This window comes from Capra hircus, chromosome 21 (genome assembly GCF_001704415.2).
Source record: "Capra hircus breed San Clemente chromosome 21, ASM170441v1, whole genome shotgun sequence".
Lineage (NCBI taxonomy): Eukaryota > Metazoa > Chordata > Mammalia > Artiodactyla > Bovidae > Capra > Capra hircus.
Window position 1 is genome coordinate 31538084 of NC_030828.1, and position 17998 is coordinate 31556081.

A 17998-nucleotide genomic window follows, 5' to 3' on the forward strand; every position below is an offset into this window, starting at 1 on the left:
TTTAATTCTTACATGCGTTCCCAAACATGAACCCCTTTTTATTGTTTTTATTGTTGTAGTTTACAATGGAAGAGAAATAAGCAAGTAGTGTGCTGATGGGAGAAGACTCTAATAAGGAAAATTGAACATACAGGAAAGAGAAGAATTTCCAGTCTCAACTGTGACCTTCAAGGTTGCTGGGCAACCCTGTGGCTTCCAAAAGTCTGCCCTTTCATTCTCCATCACAGTTATTTCAGATCTTTCCACCCTCTTTCAACTTCCAACCTCATACCTCCTACTTCTTAAAAATATAAAAGGGCAAAGAACCCCTCAAATGGAATTCCAAATTCTTATCACAAGTTTCCACCTTGATCCCATCTGTTCTTATCCCTCTTGAATGCCAAGCTTTCTCTCAACTGCAGTCATTCTTAACCTATGTACCAGTCCTTCTTCCACGGCCTTTGGGACATTCCTATTCTCCTATATTCTTCCTGCTTCTATAATGATTCTTCCCTGTTCTGGATCTATATTCCCCTATCTCCATCTGTGACTTCTCCTTTCATCTAATTATAAAATTCATTTTCTTTTTATTGTATGTTATACTTTTCTAAGCATTTTCTCACATATCATTTTGATCCTCACTTAACTTGTTGAAATGAGAAGTCTCAACTTTTGAGATATAAACATAGAATACTTTTATCTTTTTCCACATATAACTAGCTACTCAGCTGAATCCTAAACCTGCTGAGTATGCTCAGTGAAATCCACAATTTTTCAGTCACATTCAATTATCAAAGTTTGATTTTTAAATCCTATCTTCAGACAATCTGCCTATTGTTGTCTGACAACCTAGCACAGGTGAGAATTGGACAGCCTTTAGCAGATGCCTGTTGTGGGGGAGGAATTCGGGTTGTTTTCACGGAGTCATTCCTCTCTTCCTCCTCTGTACCCCTTAACACTATCCTACATTCACAAATTTATGTCCCTGCCGTAAGTGGCAGTTGTGGGAACAGAGCAATATTCCACTTACAGAGCTTACCAGATATTAGTGATGGATCTTCAGTAGTCATCAGCCAGTCCTTCTCCAGGGACTAAGATGATGCTGACCAACAACAGAGTCAAGTGCTGCCAGGCAGAGATGCGTCCCTGACCCTTCTCTGGATCAATGTGAGTGAGCAGTCCCCAATGATCTCTGCAGTACATGGTAGTTTCGGCACAGGGAGCACTCATGGGTCTCTAGGCAGTGGTCAGGTCCACCCTGGCTCCCTCTGCCCAAAGCAAGATCTGCCTCAACCCATCAGACTTTGGTGTATTCTACTGACACCTAACCAAGTGTCCTCATAGGAAGTCCCTATTACTCCAACATCTTCACCGATGTCTACAATCCTTCCCTCACAGAAATCATGAGATGCACTGGCGGTCCTCTTTACTCGATCAGTGACAAGTCCCATCCTAACTCCTTCCAAAGAAAGCTTACTACCCTGAAGTCCCCCTAAGCCAAGCTGGCATGAGCTACTCCAGCAAGCTTATAATGCTATGAAATCTCTAAGGGAGATACAGGTATCAGTTTCTATATTCCACTGGGTCCCCAGTATCCCAGAGCCACACATCCAGTTCCCCGCAGGCTGAAATGGAAAACAAGGAGTGGAGACTACACCCCAACAATATGATTTTCCTTAAAAATATTTTCTTAAAACATAAAAAAGTTTTATAAGCTGATAGTAACAATATTAATTGTGACAACCAAAGCATAAACTTGGATGATTTCAATCACTGTTCATTCTGAAACCTGTTTCTGTTGAGTCATATTTTTAAGTTAGTTTAAAACATATTTTGGCTGTTTCCAATTTTAGAGGAAACACAGCTATTGTTTCAACATATAACTTTGCTTTGACTCTTCATATATTTCAAAGGTTAAATAATGAATTTCAGGATTTTTAACCATGTTCACTGTAGAAACAGAAGCTGCCTCTGTAATCTTTCTATGAAGATATATCATCCTGATTTTTCTCAAAATAATTTTATTTAGTATAAATACAGCATACAGTTTGTATCTACTAAAAGTCCAGGCTTTCCAGTGCATTTTCAGAGACAGATTATGCTATGTGTCTGTTTGACATCCTATTACAAACACAAGGTTATCTAAAATTAGAAAACACACCTTACAACTACTTCCAAATCCCACTCAGAGTTGTTTACGGTTAGCCATCAATCTCACTTTCCCCTCACCAAAGTTGATGAGAGTGATCTCAATAGAAAAGGGGCTGCTGCTGCTGCTAAGTCACTTCAGTCGTGTCTGACTCTGTGCAACCCCATAGACAGCAGCCCACCAGGCTCCCACGTCCCTGGGATTCTCCAGGCAAGAACACTGGAGTGGGGTGCCACTGCCTTCTCCAAGAAAAGGGGCAATGTCCAGTTAAAGACGTTAGACATGAAACCAATGAATGTGAAAAACTCACTAATGCCACCTACAGTACCAATGGAGAATGCAGCCAAGAGAGACCTTTTAATAAATTGTGTGTGTGGGTGTGTGTGTGTATGTGTGTACCTATCTTTTAATTTCTCGCCTAAGACTATATATATCAAGACAATTTTCTACCCAGTCTTGCACAGAATATAAAAGTACACAATTAGGTAACGCAAACAACAACAAGGATAATCTTAAAAAATCAAAACAAAGAAAAACCTGACGCATTCACAGAAGCCAACAGTAGAATAGTGGCTGCAAATGATAGGGGAAATAGGGAGATGCCGGTAAAGGGTACAGACTTTCCGTTTTAAGATGATTAAGTTCTGAGGATGTAGTGTATAGCATGGAGATTATAGTTAATACTGAAGGTAAATAATCAACTTAGATAGAGCAAAAACTGGCGAATCTGACGTCAAATGGATTACAAAAACTTAAAGCAAACCTTACCTTACATTCCACCACACTCTGATCTGATTCACAAGTCACATAGATTTCATCTACTGCCCGGCGAAGATTGTCAAAAAGAAATGCCCAGTATCGAGCTCTTAGATCAACTTTCCGAGGGTGTCTTGTTTTAGTGGGACTTTTATCAAAGTGTTTATCTCCAGCTGTAGATGATGTCATTTTACAGTCTACTGTAGTGTTCTGATGAAATAAAACATGAAAAAAAATTTTCTGATGCTTCCAGGAACTAGATTTTTTTATAAATCACACTTTTCAACATAAATACTTAAAAACATGATGTCTTTCTTTTCACCTTACATCATACTGAATTCACCAAAACAAAGCTTCTCATTTTAAATAAAAGCAGCAGGTTTGTAATATCAATTACATGTCTCATTGAAAATTAGGATGATTTTAATGATGAATAGACGCTTGGTCAAAAAGGAGCACTAAAAGGGCTCCTGGTTTACTAAAATATATGTATGGCACATTTAAATACACTAACAAATAACAGATACCCATTTCATCATTGTGAAATTGCTGCATATATTCTTTTCATTTAGAAATGACATATTCTCTACTTATATTGTTACTTAACTTTATCTTAAACCATTTTTCCACTACAAGTAAAAATCAATATATAAACACAAAACAATTTACTAGAGAAGAATACTGATGAAGAAAACCAAGCATCAGCTATAGAGCAGATTCACCAAATAAAGTAACTACAGCATTCATATGACCCAGTCTTTCCTCGTTTGCACAGGCAGATTTTGGAAATACAAGATTATATTCTACACTTTTATAGACTACCAAAGAATCATTCCACCACAAACATGAGTGTGTAGTTTATAGGAAGACGTGAACCTTCTCACTAGAAGTACAAACAAGTTGCTTTTCTCTCTGTGGCTACTTAAACTGATAAGTAAATAAATACTTGTACTACAGTTAGAACAGCAAACAATTCCAAGTTTCTTTGGGTTGTCCTGTATGTGTGTAAGCCATTCCTATTAGCTTGTTTGTTTTCCCTTCTTCATGTAAGAGTCCCAGAGTGAAGAACACCCAAAATAGAAGCTAAGAGGCTTCAGTTTTGTTTTACGCTTTGGCCTTCAAAGTAACAGTGACTTCTATACTTGAAAACTCTTTTATAGCCAGCCTTTGGCTTATACAGAATCTTTGTTACCAAAAGGCAAGCAAACAAAACATTTACACACACAAAGACACACACACTTAAAAGGCTGAAATGGAGCTGCTCATCCTCCTTCCACAGTCCTTCATCCAGATGAAGGCTGTCAGACCCAGCAAATAAAAATTAGTAAGTATTTTATCTGACAGTCCTAATCCGGGCCCAAATTCTCAACACTCAAGCAATAAAATTTAAAGTAATCATCAACAACCCACAAAACCTTTGCCTTAACGGCTCTCCAAGTACTTTCCAACTCTAGTAGTAATAATTTAATTATGATGGCAAATATCCCCTTATACAAATTTTAAAGTATGTATTATTAGCTGTACTTTACAGCTTAGAAAACTGAGATTTAGAGGCTGGTTTGTCCAAGATCACAGAGCCACAGGAGACCATCTGCCAGTTAGAGCTCTACAATTACACCACTGACTTCCCATTACACTGCACCCCAAGGCCCTGTGCTAACAGCCCTTTACCAGATATTCCAGACCACCTCATTTCTCTCCCTATATTCCACACAAACTTAAAGTTCACTTGAATTTTCCTGAATTATACCTCCATCACAAACTTTTTCTAGAATAATCAGTGAAGCACTAGTAGCTTCCTGTGAATTCAGACACTAATCTGAGTATGAAATTCTCAAAAATACTGTGACTCATCTTCACCCATTTATGTATTTACCCTATCATGTATCCATATGTATATTATTCAAATACTTTAGCCAGCCTTTCTTAAAATGCATAATAGGCAAAACTGTTTTCAAGTTAAGATGTTTCTATTCCCTGTGATTGCTCTATGTTAGACTTCTATTAAGAAAGACTCTAGAAAGGAGTAAATTACATCTAGGTAATTCCATCTGAAGGGCAATGTACTATGCAAATCGGACATTTAAGTTAGACAAAAATAGCAGTCTTTATATTTGAATATTTTATTTTATGAAGGGCTTTTTTTAATTGCAGGATAATGGCTTTATGCTTTCCCTGGTGACTCAGCAGTCAAGAATCAGCCTGCCAAGCAGAAGATGCAGGTTCAATCCCTGGGTCAGGAAGATCCCCTGGAGAAGGAAATGGTAACCTGCTCCAGTGTTTCTGCCTGAGAAATCCCGTGAACAGTGAAGCCTGGAGGGCTACAGTCCATGGGGTCGTAAAGCAACTTAGCAACTAAACAACAACTGCTTTACAGTGCTGTGTCGGTTTCTGCTTATACCAGTGTGAACCAGCTGTAAGTATACACATATGCCCTTCCTGTTGAGGCTCCCTCCTGCTCCCCACCCCCCACTGTGGGTCATCGAGCATGAGCTGAGCTCCCTGTGCTCTGCAGCTGCTTCCCGCCAGCCAGCTATTTCACCATCGCAGTGTACATGTGTCAGTGCTGCTCTCTGAATTTGTTCCACCTCTTGAAAATGTATCATTTAATATTCAAAACAAAGTATTATATAAAGACAGGACAAGTATTATTATCCCTATTCTGTACATGACAAAACAAAGGCTTAGTAAGAGTCAATCTGTTGACCCAGTCAAAAGGCTAAATGACAGAACTAGGACCAGAACCTAAACTTCCAGCTTCTGCTTCACTGTTCACAGAACATTTCACAAAGCACCTAGCCCACAGTAAGTACCTATATGATGTTAGGTATGATTAGAGGGGGAAAAATAAAGAGGAAACGAAATATGCTCAAAGAAAAATGTGAATAAAATACTGGCAAAACTGCCAAACTTGTGGAGAAAGGTAGAAGAGACATGTCAAATTGTCTGATAAGTCTGTATAAAGTTTCAAAATATAGGGTTCTTTTCCAACCGCTGATAAAAATAACAGCAGTGATAATAATAACTGCAGCGGCACTTAACATTCACGGCATGCTTGCTATGTGCCAGGCACTGTGTTAAGTGCTTTCCATATAGCTATATTTCATTTAATCTTTGAAGTAAGTATTACCATAGTTACTATTTTTTATTTACTGACTGTTTGGCTGTGCTGGGTCTTCATTGCTGCCTGGGCTTTTCTCTAGTTGTGGCAAGTAGAGGTTGCTCTCTAGTTGCGGTGTGCAGGCTTCTCACTGCAGTGGCTTCTCTTGCTGCAGAACAGGGGCTCTAGGCACGAGAGCTTCAGCAGCTGCAGGATGCAAGCTCAGTAGTTGCAACTCCCAGGTTCTGGGTACAGGCTCAATAGTTGTGGCACACAAGCTTAGTTGCCCCAAGACATGTGGGACCTTTCCGGACCAGAGACTGAACCCACGTCTCCTGCTTTGGCAGGCAGATTCTTTACCACTGAGCCACCAGGGAAGCCCATCACAGTTACTACTATTAGCTCCATTTTTTACAGGAGAAAACTTAGGTGTAGCTAAATTAAATGATAAACCCAAAGTCTCACACTAAGAGACAAAGCCAAGATTCAAAATTAGGTAACTATTTCATTGCCAACATTTGCTGGATCACCAAAAAGGAAGAGAGTTCCAGAAAAACATCTACTTCTGCTTTATTGACTACACCAAACCCTTTGTCTGTGTGGATCACAACAAACTGTGGAAAATTCTGAAAGAGATGGGAATACCAGACCACCTGATCTGTCTCCTGAGAAATCTGTATGCAGGTCAAGAAGCAAGAGTTAGAACTGGACACAGAACAACAGACTGGTTCTAAATCAGGAAAGGAGTATGTCAAAGCTGTGTGTTGTCACCCTACTTATTTAACTTATATGCAGAGGACATCATGCAAAATGCTGAGCTGGATGAAGCACAAGCTGGAATCAAGATTGCTGGGAGAAATATCAATAATCTCAGATAAGCAGACGACACCGCCCTCATGGCAGAAAGCTAAGAAGAACTAAAGAGCCTCTTGATGAAAGTGAAAGAGGACAGTGAAAAAGTTGCCTTAAAACTCAACATTCAGAAAACTAAGATCATGGGATCTGATCCCATCACTTCATGGCAAACAGATGGGGAAACAATGGAAACAGTGTGAGACTTTATTTTGGGGGGCTCGAAAATCACTGCAGATGGTGACTGCAGCCATGAAATTAAAAGATGCTTACTCCTTGGAAGAAAAGCTATGAAAATCCTAGGCAACATATTAAAAAGCAGAGACATTACTTTGCCAACAAAGATCCATCTAGTCAGAGCTATTGTTTTTCCAATAGTCATGTATGGATGTGAGAGCTGGACTATATAAAGAAGCTGAGCGCTGAAGAATTGATGCATCTGAACTGTGGTGTTGGAGAAGACTCTTGAGAAGTCCCTTGGACTGCAAGGAGATCCAACCAGTCAACCCTAAAGGAAATCAGTCCTGAATATTCTTTGGAAGGACTGATGCTGAAGCTGAAACTCCAATACTTTGGCCACCTGATGCAAAGAACTGACTCATTTGAAAAGACTCTGATGCTGGGAAAGACTGAAGGTTGGATAAGGGGATGACAGAGGATGAGATGGTTGGATGGCATCACTAGTGTGATGGACTTGAGTTTGAGTAGGCTCTGGGAGTTGGTGATGAACAGGACAGAACAGGGAGGACTGGCATGCTGTAGTCTATGAAGCCACAAAGATTTGGACATGACTGAGTGACTGAACTGATCTCGTTGCTATGGCTAACTGTGCCTGTTTCCAAGATATGCAGCAGAAGACAAAGCGATCTAAATTTCTGGAAAAAGTTAAACACAACTGAACTTCATGTTTTAAATGAAATTCAAAATAACAAATGCTATATACTAATTTAATCAATCTTCTGAGACAAAACAAGGAAGAAAGAAAGAAAAAGAGAGGGAAAGGGGAAGGAGAAAACTGAGATTTCTCACTTCCCTCTCTTAGAACTCTGTCAACTCCCCCTGATAATCTGACAAAGCCTACTTTACCAGCATGTGAGATGAGTGCAATTGTGCGGTAGTTTGAGCATTCTTTGGCATTGCCTTTCTTTGGGACTGGAATGAAAACTGACCTTTTCTAGTCCTTGTCCACTGCTGAGTTTTCCACATTTGCTGGCACATTGAGTGCAGCACTTTCACAGCATTATCTTTTAGTATTTGAAATAGCTCAGCTGGAATTCCATCACCTCCACTAGGTTTGTTTGTAGTGATGCTTCCTTAGGCCCACTTGATTTCGCATTCCAGGATCCTTGGCTCTAGGTGAGTGATCATACCATTGCGGTTATCTGGGTCATGAAAATGCTTTTTGTACAGTTCTTCTGTGTATTCTTGCCACCTCTTCTTAGTATCTTCTGCTTCTGTTTAGGTCCATACCATTTCTGTCCTTTCCTGTGCCCATGTTTGCATGAAATGTTCCTTTGGTATGTCTGATTTTCTTGAAGAGAGCTCTAGTCTTTCCCATTCTATTGTTTTCCTTATATGGAGTATAAGGGATAATGACAGGGTGGTAGGATCAGTAAATTATACATTGCATGGAATCTATAGACTGCAAAGAATTATTGGAGTCACATGATCAGAGAGAAAAAGGAAGAAAGAAAGATGACAGGTAGAAGAGGGATAGCTGAGACTGAGATCCTAGAAGGAGAGTCACTGCTAGTGAGAACAAGGCAAGACCACAGGAATGAGCAGAAGACAAAACCACTGGAGGAAAGAAATGTAGGAAATTTAGAGGATAGCAAATGGTACAGCACGCACACTGAGCCTGAAAATTATACCTTCAAGGAATAAGGAGAAGTGACTTGGAATTCTATTTAAGTGCTGCCACGGAAAGGGGAAGCAGGTGGTATAGCTTGATGGCACGTGCTTCAAATTTGAGGAGTTTTAGGAGATGGGAGAAAGACTGCCTAAAATACCAGTGAGGAAGAAGCAGGAAACATAACCCACCTCTAGGATCAGAGGTAGGAGGGCTGTGGGGGTGAGGTGGGAGGGAGACAACTACTACTTAAAACAACTGGAGGAAGCAGAATCCCCACAGGTGAGTCAGCGTTCAGCTAGAGCAAGAAGGGAAAGGGCATGTTCAGAGAAAAGAGGAACAAAGAAAATGTTGCTGATGATAAACTCACTTCTAGAGGGCAAAGTGGTAGAATTTCATGAGTAATGCAGACATAGTTCCCTGATAACTACTGAAACTGAGCATCTTTTCATAAGTTTACAGGCTATTCAAATTTCCCTCATTTTTTATTGGGTTATTTGTCCTTTTACTGATGAATTTTAGCTTTTATAAAGCCTTAATATATGGTATCTTCTCCCAGTCAAGCTTATCTTAAGTTTTTTAGTATATAAATTTTATGTATATCCATCAATTATGCTTGTCTTATCTAAGAAAGCTTCTTGTAGTTCAATGTCATAAATATATCCTTCCAGATAATTTAAATTTTTTATTTTCTCATTTGTTCTTTAACCCATCAATAATTTATTTTTTATATTATATGAAAATAATCATAGTTTATTTGTAATTTAATTGCATTACCGTCAGAGAACAGGTTGTGTCTGGATTCTATACTCTTGTCTGACTTCTATTTACTGAGACTTCTTTATAACCTAGGAAGTGATCAATTTTTGCATATGCTTTGTGTACACTGAGTGCCAATGAATATACACACATACACATACATGTATGTATTTATATGAGCTCAAGTATAATTGTATCTTAATTCTATATTCTTGCCATTTTTTCTGATCTATCAGTTTCTGAGTAAAGGATATTAATATTTACCACTATGATCATGAATATATCTTTCCCCCTTGTAATTCTATTAAACTGAGCTTTAAATATGTCAAGCCTATGCTGTTAGGTACCTAAAAGATTTGTACTTTTATACTCCTTGCATGATTATTCATTTTACCATTATATAATTTCCTTCTTTCTGTTAGCAATGCTTTTCCTGTTGAATTTCACCTGGTTTGATATGAATACTACTATTCTAGCTTTAGAGTACATCTAAAATATAAAGTATTTTGCCTGGATTTTTTTCTCTTTGTTTCAAACCTTTCCTTGACATTTTAAATGTGTCTCTTATAAGCAGTATATTTGCTGTTGCTCACTCAGTTACGTCTGACTCTTTGCGATCCCATGGACTGCAGCATGCCAGGCTTCCCTGTCCTTCACCATCTCCTTAAGCTTGCTCAAACTCATGTCCATTGAGTCGGTAATGACATACAATCATCTCATCCTCTGCCATCTCCTTCTCCTCCTGCCTTCAATCTTTCCCAGCATCAGGGTCTTTTCTAATGACTCTCCTCTTCACATCAGATGGCCAAAGTATTGGGCTTCAGTTTCAGCATCAGTCCTTCCAATGAATACTCAGGGCTGACTTCCTTTAGGACTGACTGCTTTGATCTGCTTGCTGTCCAAGGGACTCTCAAGAGTCTTCTCCAACATCACAATTCAAAAGCATCAATTCTTCAGTGCTCAGCCTTCCTTAGGGTCCAACTCACATCCATACATAACTACTGGAAAAACCAAAGCTTTAACTACACAGACCTTTGTCAGCAAAGTATGTCTCTGCTTTTTAACATGCTGTCTAGGTTTGTCATAGCTTTTCTTCCAAGGAGCAAGCGTCTTTTAGTTTCCTGGCTGCAGTCACCATCTGCAGTGATCTGCAGAGCCCAAGAAAATAAAGTCTGTCACTGTTTCTCCACTGTTTCCCCATCTAGTTGCCATGAAGTAATGGGACCAAATGCCATGATCTTATTAGTATTTTGAATGTTGAGTTTGAAGCCAGCTTTTTCACTCTCCTCTTTCACCCTCATCAAGAGACTTCAGTTCCTCTTTGCTTTCGGCCATAAGGGTAGTGTCATCTGCATATCTGAGGTTATTGATATTTCTCCCAGCAATCTTAAATTAAGCAATATATAGTTCAATTTAAAATGAGAGGTTTAATTCAACCACCTTGACTTTTAGGAACTGAATTTAATCAGTTTATATGTATTATGCTTGCTAAAATATTTATAATATCTACCACTATCTTTCATGTTTTTCACTTACTATGATTTTTCCTTTTTCCCCTTTCTCTTGTCTTCTATTTAGTTGAAAGGGAAAGTCACTCAGTCGTGTCTGACTCTTTGCAACCCCATGACTACACAGTCCATGGAATTCTCTAGGCAAGAATAATGGAGTCGGCAGCCACTCCCTTCTCCAGGGGATCTTCCCAGCCCAGGGATCGAACCCAGGTCCCCTGCATTGCAAAAAGATTCTTTACCATCTGAGCCACTAGGGAAGCCCAAGAATACTGGGGTGAGTAAGCTTTGGTTTATTCACTTTCTCTTTTCCTCTGTTTATTTGGAAATCGTGCCCACTTGTTTTCTTCCTTTAGTAGCCAGCCTTAAACAAAGACTCCTTAAAGAAGACAAGGATTTTATCACACTAACTTCCCTCCAAACTCCTACAATCTATCTTCTATGTCTTAATATTGTTTAAGATTGTAGCTCCACCTTTCTAAATTTAACTGTGTCAGTGTTTTTTTAAAACATCAATAGTTAATGAGATTTACTGACATATTTTACAGCTATCTTTTTATCTAGCTCCCTCCTCCAGGTTACCTTTTCTTCTTTGCTGAAGTATATCTTTAATAGTCCTTTATTAACAATCTGTAGGTGGCAAACCCTTAGCATTTGTACATCTAAAAATGGTTTTATTTCACTCTTGCATGTGAATTATCATTTGAATGGGCACAGAATTCTCGATTAAAAGTTATTTCACCTTATAACTGCAGATATTGCTCCACTCTTCTTTTGTTTATAACAAGGGTTATTGTATTCTTCTGTGGTTTTCTTTACAGTTTTATCCTTAACTCTAACATTTTGGGGGTTCTCTACAATGTGCATGCATGCTAAGTTGCTCAGTCATGTTTGATTCTATGCAACTCTTTCTGTCCATGAGATTCTCCAGGCAAGTATACTGGAGTGGGTTGCCATTTCCTCCTCCAGGGGATCCTGGGCCTGCAGGCAGGTTCTTTACCACAGCCCTTCTCTACAATGTATCTAAGTATAAATCTATTTTTATTTAGCCTGCTCAGCTCTACAGTTACCCTCTTGAGAACTCAAAGTAAGGAAAATGTCAACAGTATTTTCTCCAAATATTGCATGTCCACTATTCATCCTCTATTTCAAAAGTCCTAGAAGGCATATATTAGAATTTCTCAATCAATTTCTCTTTCCTATTTTCCATCTCTTCAGTTCTCTGAGATATGTTCTAAATCTGTACAACAAAGGAAAATATAAGCAAGGTGAAAAGACAGCCTTCTGAATGGGAGAAAATAATAGCAAATGAAGCAACTGACAAACAACTAATCTCAAAAATATACAAGCAACTTCTGCAGCTCAATTCCAGAAAAATAAACGACCCAATCAAAAAATGGGCCAAAGAACTAAATAGACATTTCTCCAAAGAAGACATACGGATGGCTAACAAACACATGAAAAGATGCTCAACATCACTCATTATCAGAGAAATGCAAATCAAAACCACAATGAGGTACCACTTCACACCAGTCAGAATGGCTGCGATCCAAAAATCTGCAAGCAATAAATGCTGGAGAGGGTGTGGAGAAAAGGGAACCCTCCTACACTGTTGGTGGGAATGCAAACTAGTACAGCCACTATGGAGAACAGTGTGGAGATTCCTTAAAAAATTGCAAATAGAACTACCTTATGACCCAGCAATCCCACTTCTGGGCATACACACGGAGGAAACCAGAATTGAAAGAGACACATGTACCCCAATGTTCATCGCAGCACTGTTTATAATAGCCAGGACATGGAAACAACCTAGATGTCCATCAGCAGATGAATGGATAAGAAAGCTGTGGTACATATACACAATGGAGTATTACTCAGCCGTGAAAAAGAATTCATTTGAATCAGTTCTGATGAGATGGATGAAACTGGAGCCAATTATACAGAGTGAAGTAAGCCAGAAAGAAAAACACCAATACAGTATACTAACACATATATATGGAATTTAGGAAGATGGCAATGACGACCCTGTATGCAAGACAGGAAAAGAGACACAGATGTGTATAACGGACTTTTGGACTCAGAGGGAGAGGGAGAGGGTGGGATGATTTGGGAGAATGGGAATTCTAACATGTATACTGTCATGTAAGAATTGAATCGCCAGTCCATGTCTGACGTAGGGTGCAGCTTGCTTGGGGCAGGTGCATGGGGATGACCCAGAGAGATGTTGTGGGGAGGGAGGTGGGAGGGGGGTTCATGTTTGGGAACGCATGTAAGAATTTAAGATTTTAAAATTTAAAAAAAATAAAATAAAATAAATAAACTCAAAAAAAAAAAATAAAAATAAAAATAAAAAAATAAATCCTCTTAAGTAATATCTTTCAATTCGTAAATTCTCTCTTTCATCTCTTTTTCCAATATATCATTTACTCTTACTAATTGTAGGTTTTAAAAATTTCACTGACATTTTCATTTCTAAGATGTTCACTTTTATCTATAAATGTTCAAAATTAACATCCATCTTTTATTTCAGAATTTTCCCTTTTTTATTTCATCTTTCCTTTGAGGAATTTAAACTCCTTTAGTTGAAAATCCTCTTTCAAAAAATGACCTTTCGGGCCTTCCCCGATGGCTCAGTAGTAAAGAATCCACCTGGCAACGCAGGAAACATGGGTTCAATCCCTGTTTGGGGAAGATCCATGTGCCTCTGAGGAACAAAGCCCGTGTGCCACACGGGCTTATATACTTAGCCTATGCTCCAGAGCCCAAAACTGCTGAAGCCCATGTGCTCTAGAGCCTGTGCTCTGAAACAAGAGAAGCCGCTGCAGTAAGAAGTCCACACACCACAACTGGGGAGTAGCCCCCAGTGGCCACAGCTAGAGAAAAGCCCGCACAGTGATGAAGACCAGGCTCAGCTAAAAATAAATAAATAAACAGATGGTTAAAAAGTGACCTTTTTTCATTACCTCATCTCTCATTTGTTGTTTACATCTTATATTTTTTCCTCCTGTGCTTTTTTACTTTGCAACCTTATTTTGCATTTGTTTCTTTTACTTTAGTTTTTCACTCTGCTCACGCTCACTACATGTGTACTAGTTTTATGGTTACCATCATCTAGCCCGCCATGGTCCCACTTTCAGAGGTCTTTTATTGGGGACTTAAAGCTCTCACCCTTCAAGAATATAGCAGACTTAGTCATGAGCCGGAGGGCCACTCTCTTTTATTGCTTCAGATGTCAATTATCACAGGCCACAACCCCAGGCAGATTGTAGCATTCTTTGTCTCCTAGTGCAGAACACTGCACAAACCTAAAGTTTTATACCATGAGTCTGGATCTGTTTTCCCACTACAGTCAGGGTGTTTCAGCCTTCCTTATCCCATAGGACTTGTCTATTAAGTGTGTGTCTCCAACTCCATTTACCTGTGAATATTTTTATTTGTTTTACTCCTGATCCACTGGGATTTTTATTTCATTTTTGAAAATCCTTTGTCTCTTTAATTTAAAAAAAAATACTGTATGGCAAAAACCAACTCAATATGGTAGAGCAAATTTAAAAATAAATTTTTTTAAAAAAGAAAAAAACCTTGTGGAAATTAGCTGCGGAATATTACACACTAAATAAATATATTTTATCATTTATGCCTCTTGTGTGTAAGAAGTGGAGAATATTTTATGCACTCACAATGCCACCCTGATTAAAAGTCCATGTTTTCCTTATGCATAGTTTTTGGTTTACATAATACATATTGGTATATTTGATAACATCAAACTAAAACTGTATGAAAAGGTCAGAGAAAATACCTATAGATTACAAAGCTAATATAAATATGCAAAAACATTTTTAAAAATAAGGTAGGCTTGTGTTCTAAAATTCTAGTAGAATAATTTGAAAAATTTTAGATTCAATACATCTTGATTATCCTACAATTGAAAGGCATCATTATACTGAGAAAATAGATCATAGAAGAAGTTAGAAATATGGAATGTGCCACAGAGGAGTTAAAGAGTGTAAAATGTAGAAACTGATGGAACAGGTTCAAATCTTGGCTACGTTACATACTAGGTAAGTTACATAAACTCTCTCTACCTCAGTTTCCTCATTTGTAAATGAAGATAATAATAATGCCTATAACATCAAAGGGTTGTTATAAGAAGCAAATTAGTCTATGTAAAGTATTTAGTACAAGTTAGACACATAACATGCTATACACATTTGTTAAATAAAATTGTTACATTAAATTTTTATATGAAGATAAAATATAATATCTAAATCCTGAAAAAGTAGATTTATAACTGAAATTAAAAACAAAAAATAAAGTTATATATGCTGTACCTGTTTTGCTGTTTTATGAGTGCCTTGAATTGTCCTCTTTGATTTTCCACCAGTTTGACATTTAGATTTTCCTTAAGGCAAAAATAGATAAATATATAGATCAACAAACAGATAATATAAAACTGAGCTATGCAAATCTTCCAGGCATGCTAACACCTAATCCCCTTCCACAGACCATAGACTAATCTATACATGGTGGAAACAGTGGCAGACTTTATTTTGGGGGGCTCAAAAATCACTGCAGATGGTAACTGCAGCCATGAAATTAAAAGACGCTTACTCCTTGGAAGGAAAGTTATGACCAACCTAGACAGCATATTAAAAAGCAGAGATTACTTTGCCAACAAAGGTTCATCTAGTCAAAGCTATGGTTTTTCCAGCAGTCATGTATGGATGTGAGAGTTGGCCTATAAAGAAAGCTAAGCACCAAAGAATTGATGCTTTTGAACTGTGGTGTTGGAGAAGATTCTTGAGAGTCCCTTGGACTGCAAGGAGATCCAACCAGTCTATCCTAAAGGAGATCAGTCCTGAGTATTCATTGGAAGGACTGATGTTGAAGCTGAAACTCCAATACTGTGGCCACCTGATGTGAAGAACCGACTCACTGGAAAAGATCCTGATGCTGGGAAAGATTGAAGGCGGGAGGAGAAGGGGAAGATGGAGGATGAGATGGTTGGATGGCATCACTGACTCAACAGACATAAGTTTCAGTAAACTCCAGGAGCTGGCGATGGACAGGGAGGCCTGGTGTGCTGCAGTCCATGGGGTCACAGAGTCAGACATGACTGAGTGACTAAACTGAACTGGCCAACATGAACTACAGATATAATAAAAAACAAATTTCCAAGGTACCAGAGACTGTTTTAATTGACTGGTTTTCTTAGAACAGGAAAAAATCAGATAGTCTGACAATTTAAAAACAAAGTCAAATGAGTGATACCCTTCAACTTACATACAACTCTTTTGAAAATACTTTTTGAATTCAAATTTTATTTTGACAATAAAATTAAGAATAAATTTTTTACCATTTAAAAACTCAGTATTTCCTGGTCACTATGCTTGACCTACCAAATTGTATGTAATTATTTTATATTGTTAGGTTAATCATGTTTCCATTATGGCTTACAATTGTAATTATCTTTTATTTTTTGTCTGGCTATTGATTTTGAAAACTGATAAATATCTTTCATTATTGTGATTATGTAATTATTACTCACTTAATACCATTGTATAATGATTGGTAAATGGAAAAATAATAGAATTCTTTACCACCAAAGCTACCATTTAATAGAAAAACCTGTAATCACTTTTTAAAATCCAGATGCACTCAGATTATCTTGGAGTTTTTTGAAAAATACAAATGCTCAGGCATTGTTTTTCCTTCACCAGAGCTCCAGATGTGTTTCTAAAAAACTAGACTATATGCGGATCTTTTAATTTTATCTAGTTTGTTTCAATTTCTATTTCATATTCAGTGCTCCCATTTCATTTAGTTTATGTTTTCCAATTTCTCCATCTTTTTTTATGTTCTTTCTGAAGCCTTTATCAAATGTAGTAGAAAAGCTCTTATATAAATAATATGCATAATATATATTTTATAAAACTTAGGGATTTTTGCCTAACAAAAAATTTGTGACATTTTGATTCCACTTGTTTTTGCTGTTCAGTTGCTCAGTCATGTCCGACTCTTTGTGACCCCATGGACTGCAGCACACCAGGCTTCCCTGTCCTTCAGCATCTCCCAGAGTTTGCGCTAAACTCAGTACTCTTGCCTGGAAAATCCCATGGATGGAGGAGCCTGATAGGCTGCAGTCCATGGGGTCGCTAGGAGTCGTACGCGACTGAGCAACTTCACTTTCACTTTTCACTTTCATGCACTGGAGAAGGAAATGGCAGCCCACTCCAGTATTTTTGCCTGGAGAATCCCAGGGACGGGGGAGCCTGGTGGCCTGTCGTCTATGAGGTCACACAGAGTCGGACACGACTAAAGCGACTTAGCAGCACAGGCAGCATGTCCATTGAGTCAGTGATGTCATCCAACCATCTGATCCTTGTTGTCCTCTTCTCCTGCTGCCTTCAATCTTTCCCAGCATCAGGGTCTTTTCTAACAAATCAGCTCTTCACATCAGGTGGCCAAGTATTAGAGCTTCAGCATCAGGCCTTCCAATGAATATTCAGGACTGACTTCCTTTAGGATTGACTAGTTTGATCTCCTTGCAATTCAAGGTATTCTCAAGAGTCTTCTCCAACATCACAGCTGGAAAACATCAATTCTTCAGCCCTCAGCCTTCTTTATGGTCCAACTCTCACATTTGTACATGACTACTAGGAAAACCATAGCCTTGACTAGACGGACCTTTGCTGGCAAAATGATGTCTCTGCTTTTTAATATGCTGTCTAGGTTTGTCATAGACTTTCTTTCAAAGAGGAAGTGTCTTTTAATTTCATGGCTGCAGTCACCATCCACAGTGCTCTGTAGAGCCCAAGAAAATAAAGTCTATCATTGTTTCCAATGTTTCTCAGTCTATTTGCCATGAAGTGAGGGGACCAGATGCCATTAACTTGGTTTTTTGAATGTTGAGTTTTAAGCCAGCTTTTTCACTCTCCTTTTTCACCTTCATCACTTGTTTGACTTAGTATAAATAGAATGCTAGAGTTCTAATTTAAAAATTAGATATGCAACAAGCAACAAAGGTTTACTACATAGCACAGGGC

At 38.3% G+C, this 17998-nt stretch overlaps 1 protein-coding gene across 2 annotated transcripts in view; it reads right to left on the reverse strand.

Moving 5' to 3' along the window:
- The window catches only part of SCAPER (S-phase cyclin A associated protein in the ER), a 400712-nt gene that overhangs the window by 343024 nt on the left and 39690 nt on the right, over positions 1 to 17998 (reverse strand). For both annotated transcript variants that reach the window (XM_018066270.1, XM_018066269.1), the window contains exons 4-5: positions 15284 to 15354; positions 2897 to 3094 (exon numbers count right to left, since the gene is read on the reverse strand). In XM_018066270.1, the coding sequence (XP_017921759.1) occupies positions 2897 to 3094; positions 15284 to 15354 (269 nt within the window). The remainder of the gene's footprint in view (positions 1 to 2896; positions 3095 to 15283; positions 15355 to 17998) is intronic.